Genomic DNA, 19,221 nt, shown 5'->3' on the forward strand with positions numbered 1-19,221 from the left:
ACCTTTAAAATTAATTAATATATGAAATCAGGCAGCAAAAGTTGGTTCAGTGTGAAACAAATCATGGAGTTGTTAATTTTGAAGTTTTATAAACACTTTAAGCCAGAACCATTTTTCATATTATTTTGAAAACTATATCCCAGATGCCTAGAGACAAAGTGCATTAGTGGTTAGAACGGGGGCTGGAACTTGTTCTCTTCCTTCCTTTACAGATCTCATAACTTGTCCATGCCTTAATTTTGCCTAACTGTAAATAACCCACCCTTTGTAAAATAATTTGAGATTCTTTGATGAGAAGTCCTCTATAAGTTCCAAGTATTGATACTATATCCAGATAACACTTACAGCATTGTGGTTATTTTTGTAACTAAAGTGTCTTTTGGTGCTTCTGTAACATTTTGGTGATAGACAAGTGGGATATTGTCATACTAAAATGTCTCAACCATTCTCCTTGTTGGATGTTTAATACCAATATGATGCATTACACTTTGTGTTAGTCTTCATCACAAACACACAGTGGTTTTGAGTTTGTTTTGCAAGGACTGTACTTTTGGCATAGCTGTCTGTTTTTGATTAAAGCAGACAGCAAAGCATGTGTTTTGCAGTGGTTCTGAGGTGGGTAGAGGCATGGATTAAGAACGTGTACTTTGCAAATATCTATCAAATGATTCAGATTTTGAATCTACAACTTTGACATTGACTAATTGCTCAATTATCAAACTGAATTAATAGTGCTTAAGTATTCCAAAATATTTTAAAATTAATATTTTGCTGACAAGAAACATTATTGCATTATTAATAGGAAAAGTTTGCTCTGCAAAGGAAGTAGTGGTGTTCTTGGTGATACAAGGAGTGACAAGTGTAATTGCCCTCTCCAGGTTCAAGGGTTGGTTTGTTTGTTTTAAACTGCTTTATAGATAATATTTTTTACATGTAAGTGCTTATATACATTGGTACTTTTGTCTGATATGTGTTTGTTTAATTACAGAAGTTGCTGGGTGTGTTTTGCCACCGATGAAGATGATCGAACAGCGGAGTGGGTGAGACCTTGCAGGTGTAGAGGCTCTACAAAATGGGTTCACCAGACTTGTCTACAGCGTTGGGTGGATGAAAAACAAAGAGGAAACAGTACAGCTCGAGTTGCATGTCCTCAGTGCAATGCAGAATACTTAATAGTATTTCCAAAGCTAGGTAAGCGATGTGCAGTTAAATTCAAATACAGTGTAATTGTTTCAGTATTTATACTCTACTTATTTTATACAAAACTTCCAGTATCTAACTTCTGTTTGGCATGTAAACTTCTGTGTTGTGAAATAGATCAGGACTTGCTAATTCATCATTTAAGTTGTTGGTGCTCTTTGGAAAACTGATGCAGAAATTTGCAAGTAATGCATCTGTCTTGGTTCAGTTCACTGCATCATGAAAACTTTAGACAGCTTCTGCCCTGTAGATGAGCAGAGACCAATTGCTCACTATAAGCATACCCCAGAATTCTTTGCCAGCCTGTAGAGGAGACTGTTTTTAGTCAGCTGAGGGGCAGAGAAGGGAGCCTGCCTGCAGATTTGTAACAATGTCCCTAATATTACCTGAAAGTATTTTTATATTTAATTTGTATAGGACACTGTGAGTACTGTTCCGTACCCAAGAGACGATAGTATTGTAGTTGTGTTATGATTAGTCAAAAAAAGAAAAGGGGAGGAGATACTGTTCCAAGCTCCATCCACGTGAGTTGCCAAAATTACTCCCGAGAGCATTCTGCACCTAAAAATTCTGTGTCAAAAAATTAAAAATTCTTCACACAATATTTAAAATTTACAGAATTGTGCAGAATTTTAATTTGTCAAAAGAACGTGGAAGCTCCAGCATGGTGTTGGGAAGCACAGGCCACTGGCTGCACAGAAGTGAGAGATCACTGCTGTTCCCCCCCCAGGACACGGACTCAGTGGTGAGGCTGCACCCAACCCTGACACAGAGCAAGAACTGGGCCTGCCCCAGAAACACCCCAGTGCTCTGCCCCTCCATGCCAGGTGCACCAGGTGTGGGCAGGCAGGCTCAGCAAGGCAGGATCCAAGTGTGGAGGGGCTTAGTGTGGGGGGTCCAGGAGTGGGTTGAGAGGGGTCTGTGTGGGGCAATCTGGGTGTGGGGGGCTCAGTGGGGGATCTGGGTGAGGGGGGAATCTTGATGCATTGGGGGCTTGTTGGGGGGGTTCTGGGTGCAACAGTAATGGGACTCTGCAGGGGGATCAGGTGAAGGTGGTTGGGGCTTAACAGGAGAGTCTGGGTGTGAGGGGTCCAGGTGCTAGGGGTGTGGGACTCACTGGGGTGAGGATCCAAGTACAGCTGGTTGGGGCTCGGTAGGGTGGGGATCCGGGTGTGGGTAGCTTGTTTGGATGGTGCAGGTGCAGGGAGAGTGAGGCTTGTGGTGGGGTTCTGGGTGAAGGGGGGTTGAGGCTCCACAGGAGGGTCTGGATATGAGGGGGTCTGGATGCACAAGGGTTGGGTGGATGGGGGAGCAGCTCCCTGTACAGAGATCACTCCCTCTGCAGCTGAGGAGCCATGGGTGCAGGAAGTGTGAGGGCGGGGTGGGAGTTTGCAGAGCTTCCTACAGCTGGGGGAGAAATCTGGGGGTGGGTGTGACGTGGCCCCAGATACTGTGCAGGGGAAGAGAAAGTCCAGTCCTGCCCAGCCAGGACTAGCAGCTGAGCCCAGTGCAGGGTAGGAGCCACCAACTGGCTGTTTAAAAATCAGTATTGCTAACACTTGTGAATTAATCATGAATCCCAGTATTTTGGTGCTTGCAAGGGAATTTATTGCGAAGATATGAGAGGCAAATCCGTTCCCCATGATTCTTAGGTCTGGATGCATGGGCAGAGCTCTGTACCGGAGCCTGTGGGATTCTACACTGCCAAGAAAATCCCACAGCACAAAGTGTCAGCGCCTGGGTCAACTGACTTGGACTCGTGAGTCTCTGGCAGTGAGGCTAAAAATAGCAGTGTAGATGTTTTGGGCTTGCTCTGGAGCCTGGGCTCTGAAACCTGGTGAACAACTACACTGATATTTTTAGGTCTGCAAGCCTGAATCAGTTGACCTGGGTTCTGAGACCCTGCGTTGAAGTTCTTTTATTTGCAGTGTAGATATACCCTGTGTAGCTGAGAACTTGGATTTGACCTTGCCACTTAGGGCTAATCCATTCATGCAGGGATTAGCCCTATCTCAGTAGTAGCGGAGAGAGAAGGTCCTGGGGCAGTGGGAGTCAAGGGAAGGGTGGAGTCGGAGAAGTTGCTGCTGGGTCCAGGATACCAGAACCAACAGCAACGCTTCCCTGCCTCCCACTGGAGTTCTCCTCTGCCCAGAACCCACCAGCTGCTCATTCCGGAGGAGTTGGGAAAGTCCTGCAGCTGCAGTCCTGGGCAGAGGAAGAAGCCTCAGGATAATGTAAGGGAAGGATAATTAAAGTACACATTATTTTTAGCTATTTGGATACTTGAGATATTTAAAAAAAACTAAATTGTATTGCAGTAGGATCACATATGTAGCTGACAGTACATATGTCAGCAAAAAAGTAGACTGACCTATTTTTGAAGTGCTTTGAATATGAGAAATGATTTTTAAAGAATTAAGGATTATAAATCATTACTGCATGTCTCAGATGGATTACACAATCCAATACCTGGGAATGAAGTCTTCAGCACTTTGGAAACTCCAGCTAGTACAGAACACTGCGGCGCATCTTCTCAGAACACAGGCTACTGTGAGCACATCAAACCTGACCTCCATTGGCTTCTCATAGGATTTCGAATCAAGTTAAAGGTCTCAGGCCTTACTGTTAAAGCACTCCATAGCATTTGCTCTCAGGATATCTAAGAGACAGCCTCAAGCTTCAGGATGAAGATAGTGGTGGATAACTACGCTCCTGTGGCACAATGGAACTCTCATCGATAAGATTAAAGCTTGTCTAATAGGGAAACAGAACTTTATCCAGGAATGGTTTGAGACTATGAAACGAACTCCCCCAAGAACTGAAGACCATCACTACTCTCACTATTTTCCACTCCAAGTGCAAAGCACATTTCTGTAACATTGTCTTCTTTAACAAACACCTAGAAACAGGTATAGTTTGTTTAAAAAAAAACCACAAAAACCAAACCCTACTAAGACACCTAACTGCACATGCTTGTCCCCCGGGCGAGGATGAGAAAACAAATACCACATGACAGATGTGTAGCCATGTTGCTCAATGCAGTACTGGAGGGCACTCAGATATTATGGCGATGTGTGGTGTAAGAACCTATATAGAATATAATAGGGTTACAGAAAGCTCTGCTTGGGTTAGGGTTTTTGCAATTACCAAAGGTGGTTGCTATTGTAAAGACATTCTTCCATGTAAAGATCTTTGAGGCTCACACAAAGATTTATTGAAAAATAATTAGAAAACTTGATACATAGAGTACTTTGTGCTTCTTGGATGTTCATTGTTCATTTTCCAGTTCCATTTTGTAGTCGTCCTGCATGAGGAGAATATGGAGGAAAGGTGGGAAACGAGAGAGTCAAGACAGTAGGAAATGGATGGTAGTGCCCCGTCTGAAGGAGGAGAGAGGAAGTGGAGCATCCAGGGAGAAGTGCACATTTGTGTGCATTAAAGGTTGACTTTTTTCCACCTGAAATCAATCACATGTACACACTGGCAGAGGCATCCAAGGGAATTAGTCAAGACACGATAAAAAAAAAAAATCAACTCAAATTAAAAAAAAAAATCTCATTACTTTCAGGGAACTGACTCTTGATGTTTGATCTCTTGAGTTTGGCAATACTGATAAATGAACGCTAAGATTCAAAATAGTAGCTTCAGAGAAATGTTGGTATGATATATGGGCATGTACCAACTCTTTCAGAACCATGACTGTGGTCACTAAAGTAATGTAGAATCATTTGGACATTTTGTTACATGCCTGAGTTCTGCATGCAGCAGGTAAGAGTAGTTTTATTACAGGCATATTACAAATTTTAAGATTCCCTGAATTCTCCTAGTAGCCAGACATAGAGCATCATCCTGATGCAGCACATCTAGTTTTAAGCTTTTTCCTTAACCTTTATATCTGTATGTTGAATATTTCTCTTTAGCTGGCTTTTGGGAGATTCATTATTTTAGTTATTTATGTAGCATCAGAGGTAATAAATAGTGCGTTACTGAAAAAAATATAGTTCCTGCCCCAAGAAGCTTAAAACAAGTGTGAGTATGACAAAGAAGGATCCAGGGAAAGATATTAGGAAGGGAAGGAGGGAGGAATATACAAAGTAAAATTGTGTGGTTACATGTTTGGCCCATTATGCTAACCATCTACATTAAAATTTATAAGGGCAGCTATTCTGCACAGAGGTGAGGATCATAGTTCACTGCTATATTGAAGGCAAATTTTTAAAGACTTGCAGCTCCATTTTTAAAGTGCCACTTGTCACCTTGGTCCAGTACAAAAATTGGGAGTGTCTTATACTGTAAGCTCTTTAGAGCAGGGTTCTGTCTTATCTGTTTATACAATGCCCAGTACAATAGGGTCCCAGTTATGTTTGGGCAATTGTATGTTGCCATAATATATGTCTTTAATAAGGAAGATGGATCTGGTATGTGGAGAGTTGTCTGATAAAGGTTGTACCTAAGAAGGAAGACTGAGCAGTGTGCTAAATTGAATTCAATTGTACAAATACCCTGTTAATACAAAATTCTTCATATGAGAAGAATCATTTGGCTCCAAGAATGGGGAAGAAGGATCTTTTTCTCTGGATAAAAAGGAGCCTCAGGTTGACGCAAGTCAACAGCATTCTGATAAAGAATGACACTATATGCTAGCATTTTGCGTTAGGTTTTTGAATAAACTGCTTTTGATGTTTGAAGCAAGTTTAAAATATTGACTATCTTTTATGGGATAATGAAATAGTGATTAGGACTGCATCTACATTTTATCTTAGCAAGGGGGAATCAAAACTCTAGAGCATTGTCCAAGTGTGCTTTTTCCTATCTAATTAAATTTTATCTTGCATTCTTTCCTGATTTTTTTTATCTATTTCATTTGTAAAACCCACAGCTGGCTGCTGAAAAAATCAGTCTAAGGGACTTGTATGGCCCCCATCATCTCAGTATCTGAGTACCTCAATCTAATGTGTTTATCCTCAGAACATCCCCTATTCCCATTTTACAGATGGGGTGCTGAGGCAGAGAGAGTGTAACTGACTTGCACAATGTCACATGGGAAGTCTGTGGCAGAGCGGGGAATTGAACACAAATCTCCCAAACCTCAGACCAGGATCCTAACTATCAGACTGTTGTTCTCACCACTATAGTCCTTATTACTGACAGCCCTAGAAGGCAGTCAAGGTCACATCATGTCAGAGTTAGAAGAGAACCAGTCTTCAAAGGATCTCACCAGCAGCACTTTCTTATGCAGCAGTAAGTATCTTTTTGGAGGTATTGCTGGTGGTGATCTCCAAGAGGCATCAGGGTTGTCTGAGGGAGGGACAGGCAACCGACAGATCTTCCCCATGTGCCACAGTTAAAACTTCTGCACATCAAGAACTCAACTCCCCCATGCTACTGGAAAATATTGTTCCAAAAAGCATTTGCTAAAACATTAAGTATGAAAGCTAACTATTCTTTTTCTCAAAATTATGATTGGTAATAAAAATTAGTTTCAAAATGAAGTGGAATCCACAAATATTTCTGCATGCAAGTGACAATGGATGCTTGTTTTATGCAATCCATTTATATATAATGTAGACTTTCAAAGTGAACAAAAATTTGGATGAGACGACTACATTATGAATGGACATTCTTCTCTGCCATTTTAGATTTTTAAAGATGAGATTTTAGAGATTTGTTTGAGCGTAGGGGTAGCTTCCATCGTATCTTAGTGTCTCTATTATGCCAGACCCAAGTCTGATCCACTTAGTCATACTGCCTCCCAGATTGTGCTCAGTATGTGTTTTGGTCACCTCATATAATTTAACCACTAAACAACACTGTCTTCTTAGAACCAGGGATAGGTAGTGGGGAGCTGCTGGAGCCTTTCATTGTTACTTGTAGCTACATACCACAGCAAAGATGCAGCCTGCCTTTCATTGCAGCATGCAGCTACACATAGCCTATGCAAGCCACAAGTGTAAACAAGAAACCATCTTACAGCACTGAGTGAGTAGTCAACCCCAGCTTTCACACAATGGAAATGGAACCCAACTGTCCAGGATCTCTGCTGTACTCAAAAGTACTGTGGACTGACCTGCAGATTGAACCTTCAAGTCTCCTGCAATAGGAAAGATTTTAGTTTGTTCTTTTGCAGCTTTGGGGGGGGGAAATGTACAGACACAGTTATAAACTGGAGAGAGAGGGACCTTCCCAGCCACACGAGGCAGTGAACGTGTGGGTATGTTACATACCTTCTACTGTCTCATGTTTTAAAAACATGCCTCCTTGTCGGAAATCAGACATTTCAAATGAAAAAGGGAAATAGAGGCTATATAAGCCATTGAACAATACCAAAGCATAAACTAGAGCTTTGGCATGCAAAGAACTGAACATAGTGTGTGGCACCAGGAAGTTTGTTAGAGTATGTGGAAACAGACCTAGTTGCTCACAAATAAAAACAAGCCTAGTACGTAAAAGATAGCAGCAGGCATTGCAACACACTACTTGACACTCAGCTAGCCAGGTAAGAAAAAACAGAGGGCAATTGGGACCACATGTTTCTTGATAGCTGCTGGTCTGTACATTTGGTTCCATGAAGGGATTTGCACAAGCCGTATTGGTCACTGTTTTTCTTGATGGTTCCAGGCTCAGCGCAGATGCTTATGTATTCTACAAATGAGGATATGCCGAGCCAGTTTTCACAGGAGAACAAATACTTATGAACACGTCAGTGAAAGGGTTTAAAAGAAAAGTAATATAAATTTGTGAAAAATAAAATTTAGAAGAGGATCACTTGTTGAAGAACATGGATACCGTAAAGGTAACTTTTCATTCTCCTCTGGACCCCACCTCAGAGGACTGACCTCTTCAGTAATCCATTTTAACTCCATCTGTTGTGTAGTTTGTTTTGCTATTTCTCCTCCTTTTATACCGTCACATGTTTGAAGTCGGTTTCCCATTATTTGGACCTTCTGTATACTCCATTTATATATCCAAATATAAATTAAATGCATGCAGTTGAGCATAGCTATCAGACACTAACAATGAATCTGTAAGGTCTCACTAGACACTTCATTTCCTTGCTACCAGTCATTCTGTTAGTGGCACAAATATTGAACATAAACATGCACAGCTAAAATACATGATTATATTACCATCAGCCATGGAAAATATTTTTTTTCAAGTGCTGCGTGCAGTACAATGAGTTATAATCTAATATTTTAATACCGACAAAACATTTGGTTTCTTTCTTACAATTTTAAAATCTTAAATTCACTTTACTTTTACGTAAGGTTGAAAACAATCTGTGTTCTTCTCATTCACATTAGAATGAAAGGAAAACTAGGGTATTTTGTCACTTTTCTTGCAACCCAGGTATTGTAAAGTACTATTAACCATTTGCTGCACTGCCAACCCCAAGCTTTCAAAAATCATGATTTTAAAACATTGGATTATTTTTATTTGCATTCAGGTTACTGAGCCTATAAGGTGCACACTGTTCATATATTCAGGCTTTTCTCCATTACCTTGGACTACATTGTCAGCAATATGGAAGTGTCATATATCTTCTTCACCATATATAAATTACTACCACCAAGATGGCCCAGTGCTTGGATGAGATCAACTCGTGGTTTTTCAGTCCAATGAAGGGAGAGGTTATGTTTGGAGACAGAGGAAAGCTCTTTAATTTGCAGGCACAGTGCATTCTCCGTTGGGTGAAGATGCAAACCTACAATTTGTCAATTCATTCCTTAGGTTTAGGAGTGTTCCTGGATTCCTTGCTGATGCTAAGTTAGCTCGTAGCATCTGCAAGTAATGCTTTCTATCATCTCTTTTTGGTAAGGAAACTCTATCCTTTCCAGGCAGATGATTAACAGGCCTCAGTTATACACACCTTCCTCGCCTCCCATACAGCAAATCAGTACACCTTTGCATGAAGCCATCGGCAATCAGGAAACTTCAAGTAATACTGAATGTTCCAGTGTGTCTGTTCAGCTACACAGCATATCATGAGCATATCAGACCTGTCCTTTGTTTTGCGTATTGGCTTCCCATAGAATACTGAGTTATGTTCAAGGTCTCAGTCCTTACCTTCAAGTCATAGATTGCGCAGCCCAGGATGTCTGAAGGATCACCTAAAGTTCCAGGATGAAGACCATGGTTAACAACTCTGCTCCCCAGACTCTTTGTATCACACAAGCAAAATTAGTCTGCTAGACAAGCTTTTGAGAGCCAATCCAAGACTTCCACGGGAACAAAAGCCAATCATAAATCTTACCATCTGCCACTCTGAGTGGATAGCATGCTGCTTTGATCTTGCCATCTTTCATATAAACACATTGAAGCATGTACTTTAAAAAACAAAAACCCAACCAAACAAAACAGTATAGTACACACACAATTCTACCCCGTTAGGAGAGAATGAGAAAGAAAGGACAAACCACACATAACAGATGTAAGTTGTATTGCTTAGTGTACGACTGGAAGCCACCTAGATACTACTACCATGATGACTGTGGTATAAGATCTGAATAAAACAGTATGGGCTAGAAACCTTTTTTAAAAAAGGAGAGCTGAATTCTTGTGTCATCACTTCCCTTAAGAGCTGGGTCTTTATGAAAACACCAACTATTGCAAGACTCCATAACAATAGCAAGAGTTGGCTACACTGCTTTTGTAGTACTTTCTTAGAAAGATCATATTTCACTTTTGAGCTGCGGTTTCTCTGGTAACATTGAGAGTTTCCTTGCAGATTTACTGCAGTCTGGATGCCCATTCTGTTACCTCAGTTTTCCCTATTGTTGCTGGGAAAGGTTTGGAAGTTTTGGGACAGGAGGAAGAATCTCAAATAGTCTTGAAGCTTGCTTTGATTTATGATGAACGGGGATGTAGTAATCCCGATTGTGAGGTGGGAATGTAATTGCCATCATTTTTCACAAATATAGTTGCACGCACAGAAAGAAGGCTCAATTTAGCAACCAACTTTAAACTTGTAAAGGTGTGATTTTTTTCAGAGGTGCTGAGCATGTGCAGGTCCCAGTGACCTCAGTCAGAGGTTTAGGTATTCAGCTGCTACAGAAATCAGGCCATAAGTTTTCAAAGTGACTTAGTAACAAAATAAGAAATATTTATTTCACTAAATCTTATAGTAATTGTCATTTAAGTAAATACTATGCATGTGTACACGTTAAAATCCTCAACCTACAGATTCTTAAACATTCAATAAAGATGAACATCTAGTAAGCTTAACATGACATGTTATGTTGTAATCTTCTTCTTCTTCTTCCTCTTATTCTCTCCCAGTGGAGCATAAGGCGTCAACCATTCTCCTCCATTCATTTCGTTCTTGAGCGAGGCAGCAAATTTCATCCCACTTCATTCCCATGCCTTTCATTTCCTCTTCAATGGTCCTTCGCCACGTCCCCAATGGTCTACCTCTCCTCCTTCTTCCTTGTGGTGTCCATCGTAGGGCAATATGAGGGTGTCTATCAGCACCCATTCTCAACACATGCCCCAACCATCTCCATCTTCGTTGTTTGGCTTCATCCACTATGTTGTTAATGCCCGTTAATCGGCTCACTTCAACATTGGTGATACGCTGCGGCCAGTGTATGTTAAGAATTCGCCTAAGACACCTTCCTTCAAAACCCCGAAGTCGACTTTCTATCTATGTTGTAATGCTGATTTTTAAAGCACATTTAGAATGATTCACTGTATATTAATCAACACTGCTGCACAGATGTAGCAAAGGACATTAAAATTTACCATTTTAATACACAGTTTACTCAAACGAGAATTTTTAAAATACAGTTAACAGTCATAAGATGGTCTTGTTTAAAGCATAAGAGAGAGAACCAGGAGATCTGTGCTCTCTTCTCAGCTCTGACATAGATATCATTGTGACCTTGAGCAAGTTTTATGTCTGACTGTACAAGTGTATTCTGAGGTTGAAATAATTACATGTGAAGTACTTTGGTTCCTCATTAGAAGGTGCTGTAGGAGCATTGTCATAAAGTTGGTTTTAAAAATAATTTGGCTTTATGTGGCTCAGCCATTTGCAGTGAAGAATAGAGCAGGATTTCATGATAATATCAGCTGACCTTCTCTCCAGCCAACCAACTCAAGAACCTGTTGCAGGAACCAGCACTGCCCAGTAAGGGCACTCTTACTGAGGTGTACTGCCATATTGGTTCATTGTTGCAGCAGGGCAACTTAGGTGTGCAGTGCCCTCCTGGCCCCCACCTTGTGATCTCATGTTGGCAAGTAAAGCCATTGTATTAAAAAGAATTCTGAACCGGATCGTACAGTGGAACCTCAGAGTTACGAACTGACCAGTCAACCACACACCTTATTTGAAACCGGAAATACGCAGTCAGGCACCAGCAGAGAGAGAGACACAAACACACACATGTACAGTACTGTTAAACGTAAACTACTAAAATGTAAAGGGAAAGCAGCGTTTTTCTTCTGCATAGTAAAGTTTCAAAGCTGTATTAAGTCAATGTTAAGAAGCAGACTGTAATATTGCTTCCTTCCTTTTGTGTACTAATCTATTGAAATTATATTACAATTGTGACAGAAGTCTGAAAAGATATATAGTGCATTAACTTAATACAGTTTTTTAAAAGCTGCATTTCTAGGAAAATGAAGGTTTTATTTTGCAAACTTTCAAGCTACAAAACACTGATTCTTGAATCTTAGGACATTTTTTATTAAACATGATAAATACTGATTTTGTGTTTTAGCATTTGTGTAACAACAAATCTTACATTTTAAGGTAATGTTTCAGTCCTACACTGAAAATTGTTCATATTAACCAGAGGGAAGGGATGGTAGTCTTCAGGAGACTCGCTCAAAGTGAGGGACACAGCAACAAATGGAGCTGTCATAGCAGTATTTTCCTTCTTCCATCACACCCTTTTTCTCTTTAATAAGTCCGCTAGTTCTTTTTGTCTCTTCAGTTTTAGAAACTGAAGTAGTTTATATGTTGTGAAACTTTTTGCTATGTATCAATGTTTGGACCAAATCCTGACCCCACTGTGTTTGATGAAGGACTTGGTCCTTTATTTGTTCTAGATATTATTTTAAACATCACAGTGTAAATGAAGGAGAGAGTTTAAAAGGCCTAAAGGGTGGTTAGGTGCCCAATTCCCATTGAGAGGTGTCTGTGTTGCCTTTTTTTTTTTTTAATCCTTTGAAATAAGATATGTCAGGCAGTTCAGGCCCAAACATTAAATTTTATATACTGGTATATTCTTTTGGACAAAACATGGTAGTAAAATGTTTGCACTGAGTCATTTTATTTTAATTTAAAAATTCTGCTGCAGTATCTAGAACCCAGATGTTTCTGTATTGGCTACTCCAGTAAAACCAAAAAGTTAGATTAATCTATTTTCATTGTCTAAGCTGTATGCAGTGCAAAAAATCCCCCAAAAACAAAACCCCTAAATGGTGAAAAGTTAAACAGGTTTTAGGCTTAAACTTTTTTTTGTTACCAGTACATTAGATTATTAATACATTTTTTTTAACCTGACATTGTCCCTTATATTTAAAAAAAAGGGTCAGGGTTATGACTTCATAGTACAGTATTCCAGTTTATATTAGTTCTGCTTTAAAGCGTGGGTCCGCTTGCCCAGATTCTTCACATTATCACCAATATTAAAGATTTTCAGAACAATATTCAACTCTGTTGCTTCTGTTTATCCCATTGTATTCAGCTGAGAATTAACAGTTTTGCTGGTATGTTAGGCCATGTCTACACTACAAATTTTGGTTGATGCAGATAAATTGGCTTAAAGCTGCTGCAGTTAGTATATCACTTGTGCGTGTGCATACTTGCCTCCTTTTGTCAGTGGTGCATACGCTCCTCAGAAGTGCTTGTATTGATGCACGGTGCAGTGCACCATGGATAGATTTGCTAGTGTGCAACCTGCCACCGTCCAGTGCACTGTTTTTTGGCAAAGTTTTGGCAATGCATGGTGGAGCAGAAACAAGTTGTGCTGGGGTGGCTGGGAGCAAGAGGTCAGCTTCTCAGTGGCAACTGTCTCTATGCCTTAATGTCTTCTATATCAAAGGTTCTCAACCTTTTTCTTTCTGAGCCACCCCCCCCCCCCAACATACTATTAAAAAAAACTCCACGGCCCACTTGTGCCACAATAACTGGTTTTCTGCATATAAAAGCCAAGGCTGATGATAGGGGGTAGCAAGCAGGGCAATTGCCTGGGGCCCTCACGAAGCTACATTGCTCAGGTTTCAGCTTCAGTCCTGAGTGACTGGGCTAGCCCTGCTTGGAGGCCCCACCCCCCACCAAACCTGCTCAAGGCCCCCTAGGGGGTCCTGGACTCCAGGCTGAGAATTACTGATCTATATCCTATAATTTTCATGTCTTTTTCAAAATCATACAAATGTGTACGGCCCTCCTTACTAGTCACCATCTCTGACAGCATCATGTAGCCTGCATAGCTTTGAACTGTTGTCATGAATGTTGCAAGTACAGGACATACAATCCTCTGGTATTTGCAGAGTTGCAAGAAGAACCAAATCAGTGGAACACAACTTTTTGGAGGTGGTTGGTGGTGTTCACGGAGCAGCTCAGATAGTGGAGTGCTGCTTCTGGGTCTGAGAAACAAGCACTGACTGGTGGGATCGCACCGTAATTCAGGCTTGGAATGAAGAACAGTGACTGCAGAACTTTTGGATGCACAAGCACACATTCCTGGATCTGTGTGCCAGGCTCACCCCAGCCATCCAGCACAGGGACACCAGAATGAGAGCTACACTGATAGTGGAGAAGCAATTGGCAATTGCACTGTGGAAACTTGCAATGCAATTTTGCTGCCAATCAGTTGGAAGTTATTTTGGAGTTGGAAAATCCGTTATGTGGGTCATTGTAATGCAAGTGTGCAGGGCCGTTACAGTCCTACATAGCAGAAGGCAATTATGTCCTGGCAATGTGCAGGATATAGTGGATGGATGTACAGCAGTGGGGATCCTGAACTGTGGTGGAGCAATAGACGGCATGCATGTCTCTATTTTGGCACCAGACCAGCTTGCCACAGAGTAAATCAACAGAAAAGGCTACTTTTATCTGGTTATGCAAGCATTAGTGGGCCCCTGGGGACGCTTCACAGGCATCAATGTGGGCTGATCAGGGAAGGTGCATGATGCTCACATCTTTAAGAACATAGGATTTTCAGAAAACTACAAGCAGGGACTTTCTTTCCTGACTGGATTTCCATTGGGAATGTTGAAATTCTAATAATGATCTTGGGGGACCCAGCCTATCCCTTGCTCCCCTGGTTCAGGCTCATGACAGCACCGAGGTTCAACTATCACCTCAGCAGGTGCAGAATGACAGTTGAATGTGCTTTTGGTGGATTGAGGGGTCACTAGCATTGTTTGTCCACAAAATTGGATCTCGGTGACAAAAATATCCCAATGGCTATAGCTGATTGCTGTGTCCTGCATAATATTTATGAAGCAAAAGGGGAAAAGTTTTCACCGAGGTGGAGCGGCTGTCTGGGTTATTAAGAGAGCTCAATGCGGAGCTATATGACTCAGGGAGGCTTTGAAAGAGCCCTTCAGCAGTGAGCCACTGTAATTCATTGTGGTGTACTCTGCTTTACCTGGCCCTGCTGTTTTGTGGCCTATTAGGGATTGCTTGGTGTACATGTATAACTATAACCCTGTCAATGCATCTATTAATTTTGCTTGTCACTGATCCTACGACTTGCCACACTGTACAGTAACAAGTAATTGGTTGCTTTCAGAACGGCTAGGGCACTCGGCAGCGTATATTTTGAACTAATAAAGAGGAATTATGTTCAAAGCAATAGAATTTTAATGTGTAACAAAATCAATGAAGAGAAAAATCCATGAAGTTTTTAAGCAAATAGATTAAACTTAATACATTAATACAACAGAACTTATGAAGGGGAAAGAACATTCATATCCATTGTAGCTACACATACACCAACCTTTCACAAGTCATTGTATGTGAAGCTGTGGTTCTTTCATGTCCCCTGGGATGGCATGGTGGGGATAGTGCAGTAGCCCCTGAGGCCATGTGGAATGAGGAGGGAGACTAGGGAGGTGCTGCAATGGAGTTCTCCATGGACTGCAGAAAGAGGTGAGCTTGGGATTGTTAAACTTGTAGGTCCACCAGAGTCTGCAGCAGCTGTTTGCTGCCCTGGTGGATCTCCTTCTTCTTTCCCTGCTGGGACTCCTGGGGCCTTCTCCAGGCTGTCTGCATTGTTCAAACTCCAGGCCTGGTACTCACGGTCTGATGCAGCACTGGCTTGCTCTCTCTAGTGTGTGTGTGTGTGTGTGTGTGTTTGTTTTTTATTTTTATTTATTTATTTATTTAAAGATATATTTGAGTATCTGTGCACCATGTTGAATAAGGACATCCTTTCAATTCTAAAGTGTCACAGTACGGGAATCCATAGTCAAGGCCTGGTGTCCCATGCAGCATATTAGATCTAAAATTTATATGTTCAGGATCCAGAATTTCTTCTTTGAGTGCTCTCATGTAAATTCCATTCTAGGTGTGTGCGCGCCCATGTGCACAGTCATTGGAGATTTTTGCCTTAGCGGTATCTGTAGGGTCAGCTGTGGTGCCCCCTTGAGGGCTGCGCCCATGTGCTGGTATAGAGGCGCCGCCGACCCTATATCCTCTCAGTTCCTTCTTACCGCCCATGACAGTTGGTCGAAGCAACTTGTCTTGCAATCGCAAGAGCGTTAGTGGTTCTTCAACAGCCCATTGTTTGTCGTCTTTGTATATAGTTTAGGTACTTAATTAGCCTTTAAGTTAAGTGTTAGGTAGTTTGGTAGTTGGAGGCCCGGCTGGGACTTTGCCCCAGAACGGGGCAAGCCTCACTCTCCCAGCTTCAAACCACGCTCATCATGTAACAGGCCGATGGCTATTAATGACCCTCAGGACAGTTGTCTGAAGTGCTTGGGGGAGTTCCGTGGAAAGGACAAGTGCAGAATCTGTAATAACTTTTGCCCTAGAACCCAAAAGGAGCGGGATATCCACTTGAGGGTCCTCCTCATAGAGGCTGCACTTCGTTCTGCATCAGAGCCCTCCCGCTCGGATCCCATGCCGAGCACCTTGGCATCGGTGCCGAGCACACTGCCAGCACCAGGCTCTGCCCAGCGCTGTTCCCCCTTGCTGGTACTGAAGAAGCGAGAAAAGAAGAAAGCCTCTGACACTGGAAGGGAAAGGGGTCTTGGGCAAAGGACTTGTGTCAGGCCATGTGCCTGCCCCGGGACTTCACAGGAGTACCTGTGAAGTCTGAATCCCCAGCCCAGCCAGGGATCCGCCTCTGACTCCCAGGAGTGGCAGGGGACCCAGGCTTCTCCTAGGGCCCTTGTTGCTCGAAGTAGCCCCAGCGGCTAAAGAACAAGCAGGCCAACCAGCACTGCAGACACTATGCCAGGCGCCTGACTTGGCTAAAGCCCCAGTGCCTAAGGGCAAGCCAGGCATGGGACCGCCCCATAGGGCAGTGGAGCAGCCTCAGTCCTCAGAACGCAGGCGTAGATCCCCATCTCCACAGCCTAGAACCCTGGCACCACATTCTTGGTCTCCGGTCAGAAGGCCCACCATGCTCTTCCCCCTATGAGATATGCGACACCGGAGTTGAGGCACCCATTCTTGTACTACCAGTACCGGTAAGCTTCCCATCAAAGATCTCCACAGCGCAAGTCACCCTCGCCCCGACGGTCTCACAGATGGTCCCCACTGGGGCGAAATTGCTCTTAGTCGCAGCACCGGTCTCCGTTCCACCGGCTCTGTTGGTCAGGCAGACACCGATCCTCGCCTTGCTGGTCGCAGACCAGGGTCAGTTGGCAGACTCAGGCCTCGACGGCTCCACTGTGGTCGCTGGAAGAACAATGGTTGGACTTGGATCGGGAGTTCAGCCCCTCACCAAGACGGGGTGATTCGCTGCTGATCCGCGAAGCTGGTGCAGCGCCTGCAGTGACACCACACCAGCAGGGACATCGGTCTGTTCAGTGGCCGTACTGCTGATTCCATGTTCCCACCCGTCCTCCCTGGTTGCCTCAGACAAACTACCGCCGACACCGGAGTCTGAACATGGTACTGAATCCGACATGGAGGCAGCACATCGGACTCCAGCACCTAAGGAGCCATCCCCAGAGAAGGAAGGGGAACCTGCCCCTCCCCCAGCGGTGCACTCCTCCTCCTCGTCTCTGGACAAAGCGGTGGCAGGTCCCTCCCAAATGGGCAATCCCCCAACAACTTCAAGGAGCACCAGGCCCTCCTTAAAATGGTGGCTACCAACTTGAACTTAAAAATTGAGGAGGTTGCGGAGGAGTCCAACAACCTCTTTAATGTTATATCTTCCTCCACCCCAGCCTGGGTTGTGCTATTTGGGCGTTCCAGAAGCCAAGAAGGCCAGAAGCGGTCATTTTGAGGGTGGGCTTGAAGATACACCCTCCCACTCTTTCCTCGACTGCCTCTGCCCCTTCCGGTCGGCCTGATCTCAGCTGATCTCAGACCGTTGTGTGCTTGAAGTAATATCCTCAGGTTATACTCTGCAGTTCGTGGCTGACTCTCCCTCCCACCTCACTTCCCCATCCCTCTTCAGGGATCCTTTTCATGAGCAACTCCTTATCCAAGAGGTTAAGAATCTCCTGCGCCTTCCTCTCCGTCCTAATCCTGAAAGAAAAAGGGGGGCTTTAAGTTAAGTGCATGTAAGCCCATCATCTCACCACCGCTCATGTTTGCCTGCGATTATTGGGCCCCATGGTGGCCTGCGCTTAGGTGGTCCGACACGTGTGGCTCCGTCTCAGGCCCCTGAAGGTGTGGCTGGCATTGGTCTACGTCCCCAACAGACACAGCATGGACTGGGTGGTGAGGGTCCCAGACCACAGACTAAAAGAACCAGGAGTACTTGTGGCACCCTAGAGACTAACTTAGAGTCGTTCACCTGGTGGCAGAATCCTGCATTGGTGTTGGAGAGAGTTTCCTTTGCAGCTCCGTCTCTGTTGGTGACTCTTATCCCTGATGCCTCAGACCTGGGGTGGAGAGCACACCTGGGCAATCTCAACACTCAAGGGTGATGGTCGAGTCACAATTGCTCCCTACACGTCAATGTCAGGGAGCTCAGAGCCGTGCGCCTGGTCTGCCAAGACTTCCTACCTCACATAAAAAGCAGGGTGGTCCAGGTCCTGATAGACAATACAGCGGCTATGTTCTGTATTAAAAAGCAAGGCGGAGCCAGATAGTCAGCCCTTTGCCAAGAAGCTCTCCAGCTCTGGGACTTCTGTGTAAAACCCGGCATCCATCTCGTAGCTGCACATTTCCCCAGGGCCAGGAACGATTTGGCAGATCGCCTCAGCAGGACCTTCTCATCTCGTCACAAGTGGTCCCTCCATCCGGAAGTGGTCAGAATCATCCCCCAGAGGTGGGGAACTCCCCAGGTGGACCTGTTCGCATCCAGGTAGAACAGGAAATGCCACATTTGCTGCTTGATTCAGGGGATCAACAGAGGCGTCCTGTCAAATGCTTTCCTACTCCCATGGTTGGGGGCTCTGTTGTATGCCTTTCCCCAGTGCTATTAATTCACAGGATTGTCATGAAGATCAAGCAGGACAAGGCGATGGTGGTCCTCATAGTGCCAGCTTGGTCACGCCAGCACTGGTTCAGCACGTTTCTGAACCTCTTGGTGGCAGCTACTGCTCAGGCCACACCTGCTGTCCCAAAACCACAGCAGTCTTCTTAATCCAAACCTGGCAGTGCTGCACCTGACGACTTGGCTGCTGCGTGGTTAAATGCAGAGGAGCAGGAGTGCTTGGCCAGTGTCCAACAGGCCCAGTTGGGCAGCAGAAAGCCCTCCACGAGAACAACCTACCTGGCCAAAAGGAAACAGTTTGCTTCTTGGACCTCTGATAAAGGTGTTCAGCCTGAGTGGGCCTCTCTGCAGTTAATCCTGGACTACTTTCTGCATCTCAAGCTCCAAGGCCTGTCCCTTTCATCTACCAAGGTCCACTTGGCCGCTATCGTGACCTTCCATCAGCTGCTTG

The 19,221-nt window shown here is 43.7% G+C and overlaps 1 protein-coding gene across 2 annotated transcripts in view; it reads left to right on the forward strand.

Moving 5' to 3' along the window:
* The window catches only part of MARCHF5 (membrane associated ring-CH-type finger 5), a 61,019-nt gene that overhangs the window by 26,105 nt on the left and 15,693 nt on the right, over nucleotides 1–19,221 (forward strand). For both annotated transcript variants that reach the window (XM_039546395.1, XM_039546394.1), the window contains one exon: nucleotides 989–1,191. In XM_039546395.1, the coding sequence (XP_039402329.1) occupies nucleotides 989–1,191 (203 nt within the window). The remainder of the gene's footprint in view (nucleotides 1–988; nucleotides 1,192–19,221) is intronic.

Source organism: Mauremys reevesii, linkage group 7 (genome assembly GCF_016161935.1).
Source record: "Mauremys reevesii isolate NIE-2019 linkage group 7, ASM1616193v1, whole genome shotgun sequence".
NCBI classification, from domain to species: Eukaryota; Metazoa; Chordata; order Testudines; family Geoemydidae; genus Mauremys; species Mauremys reevesii.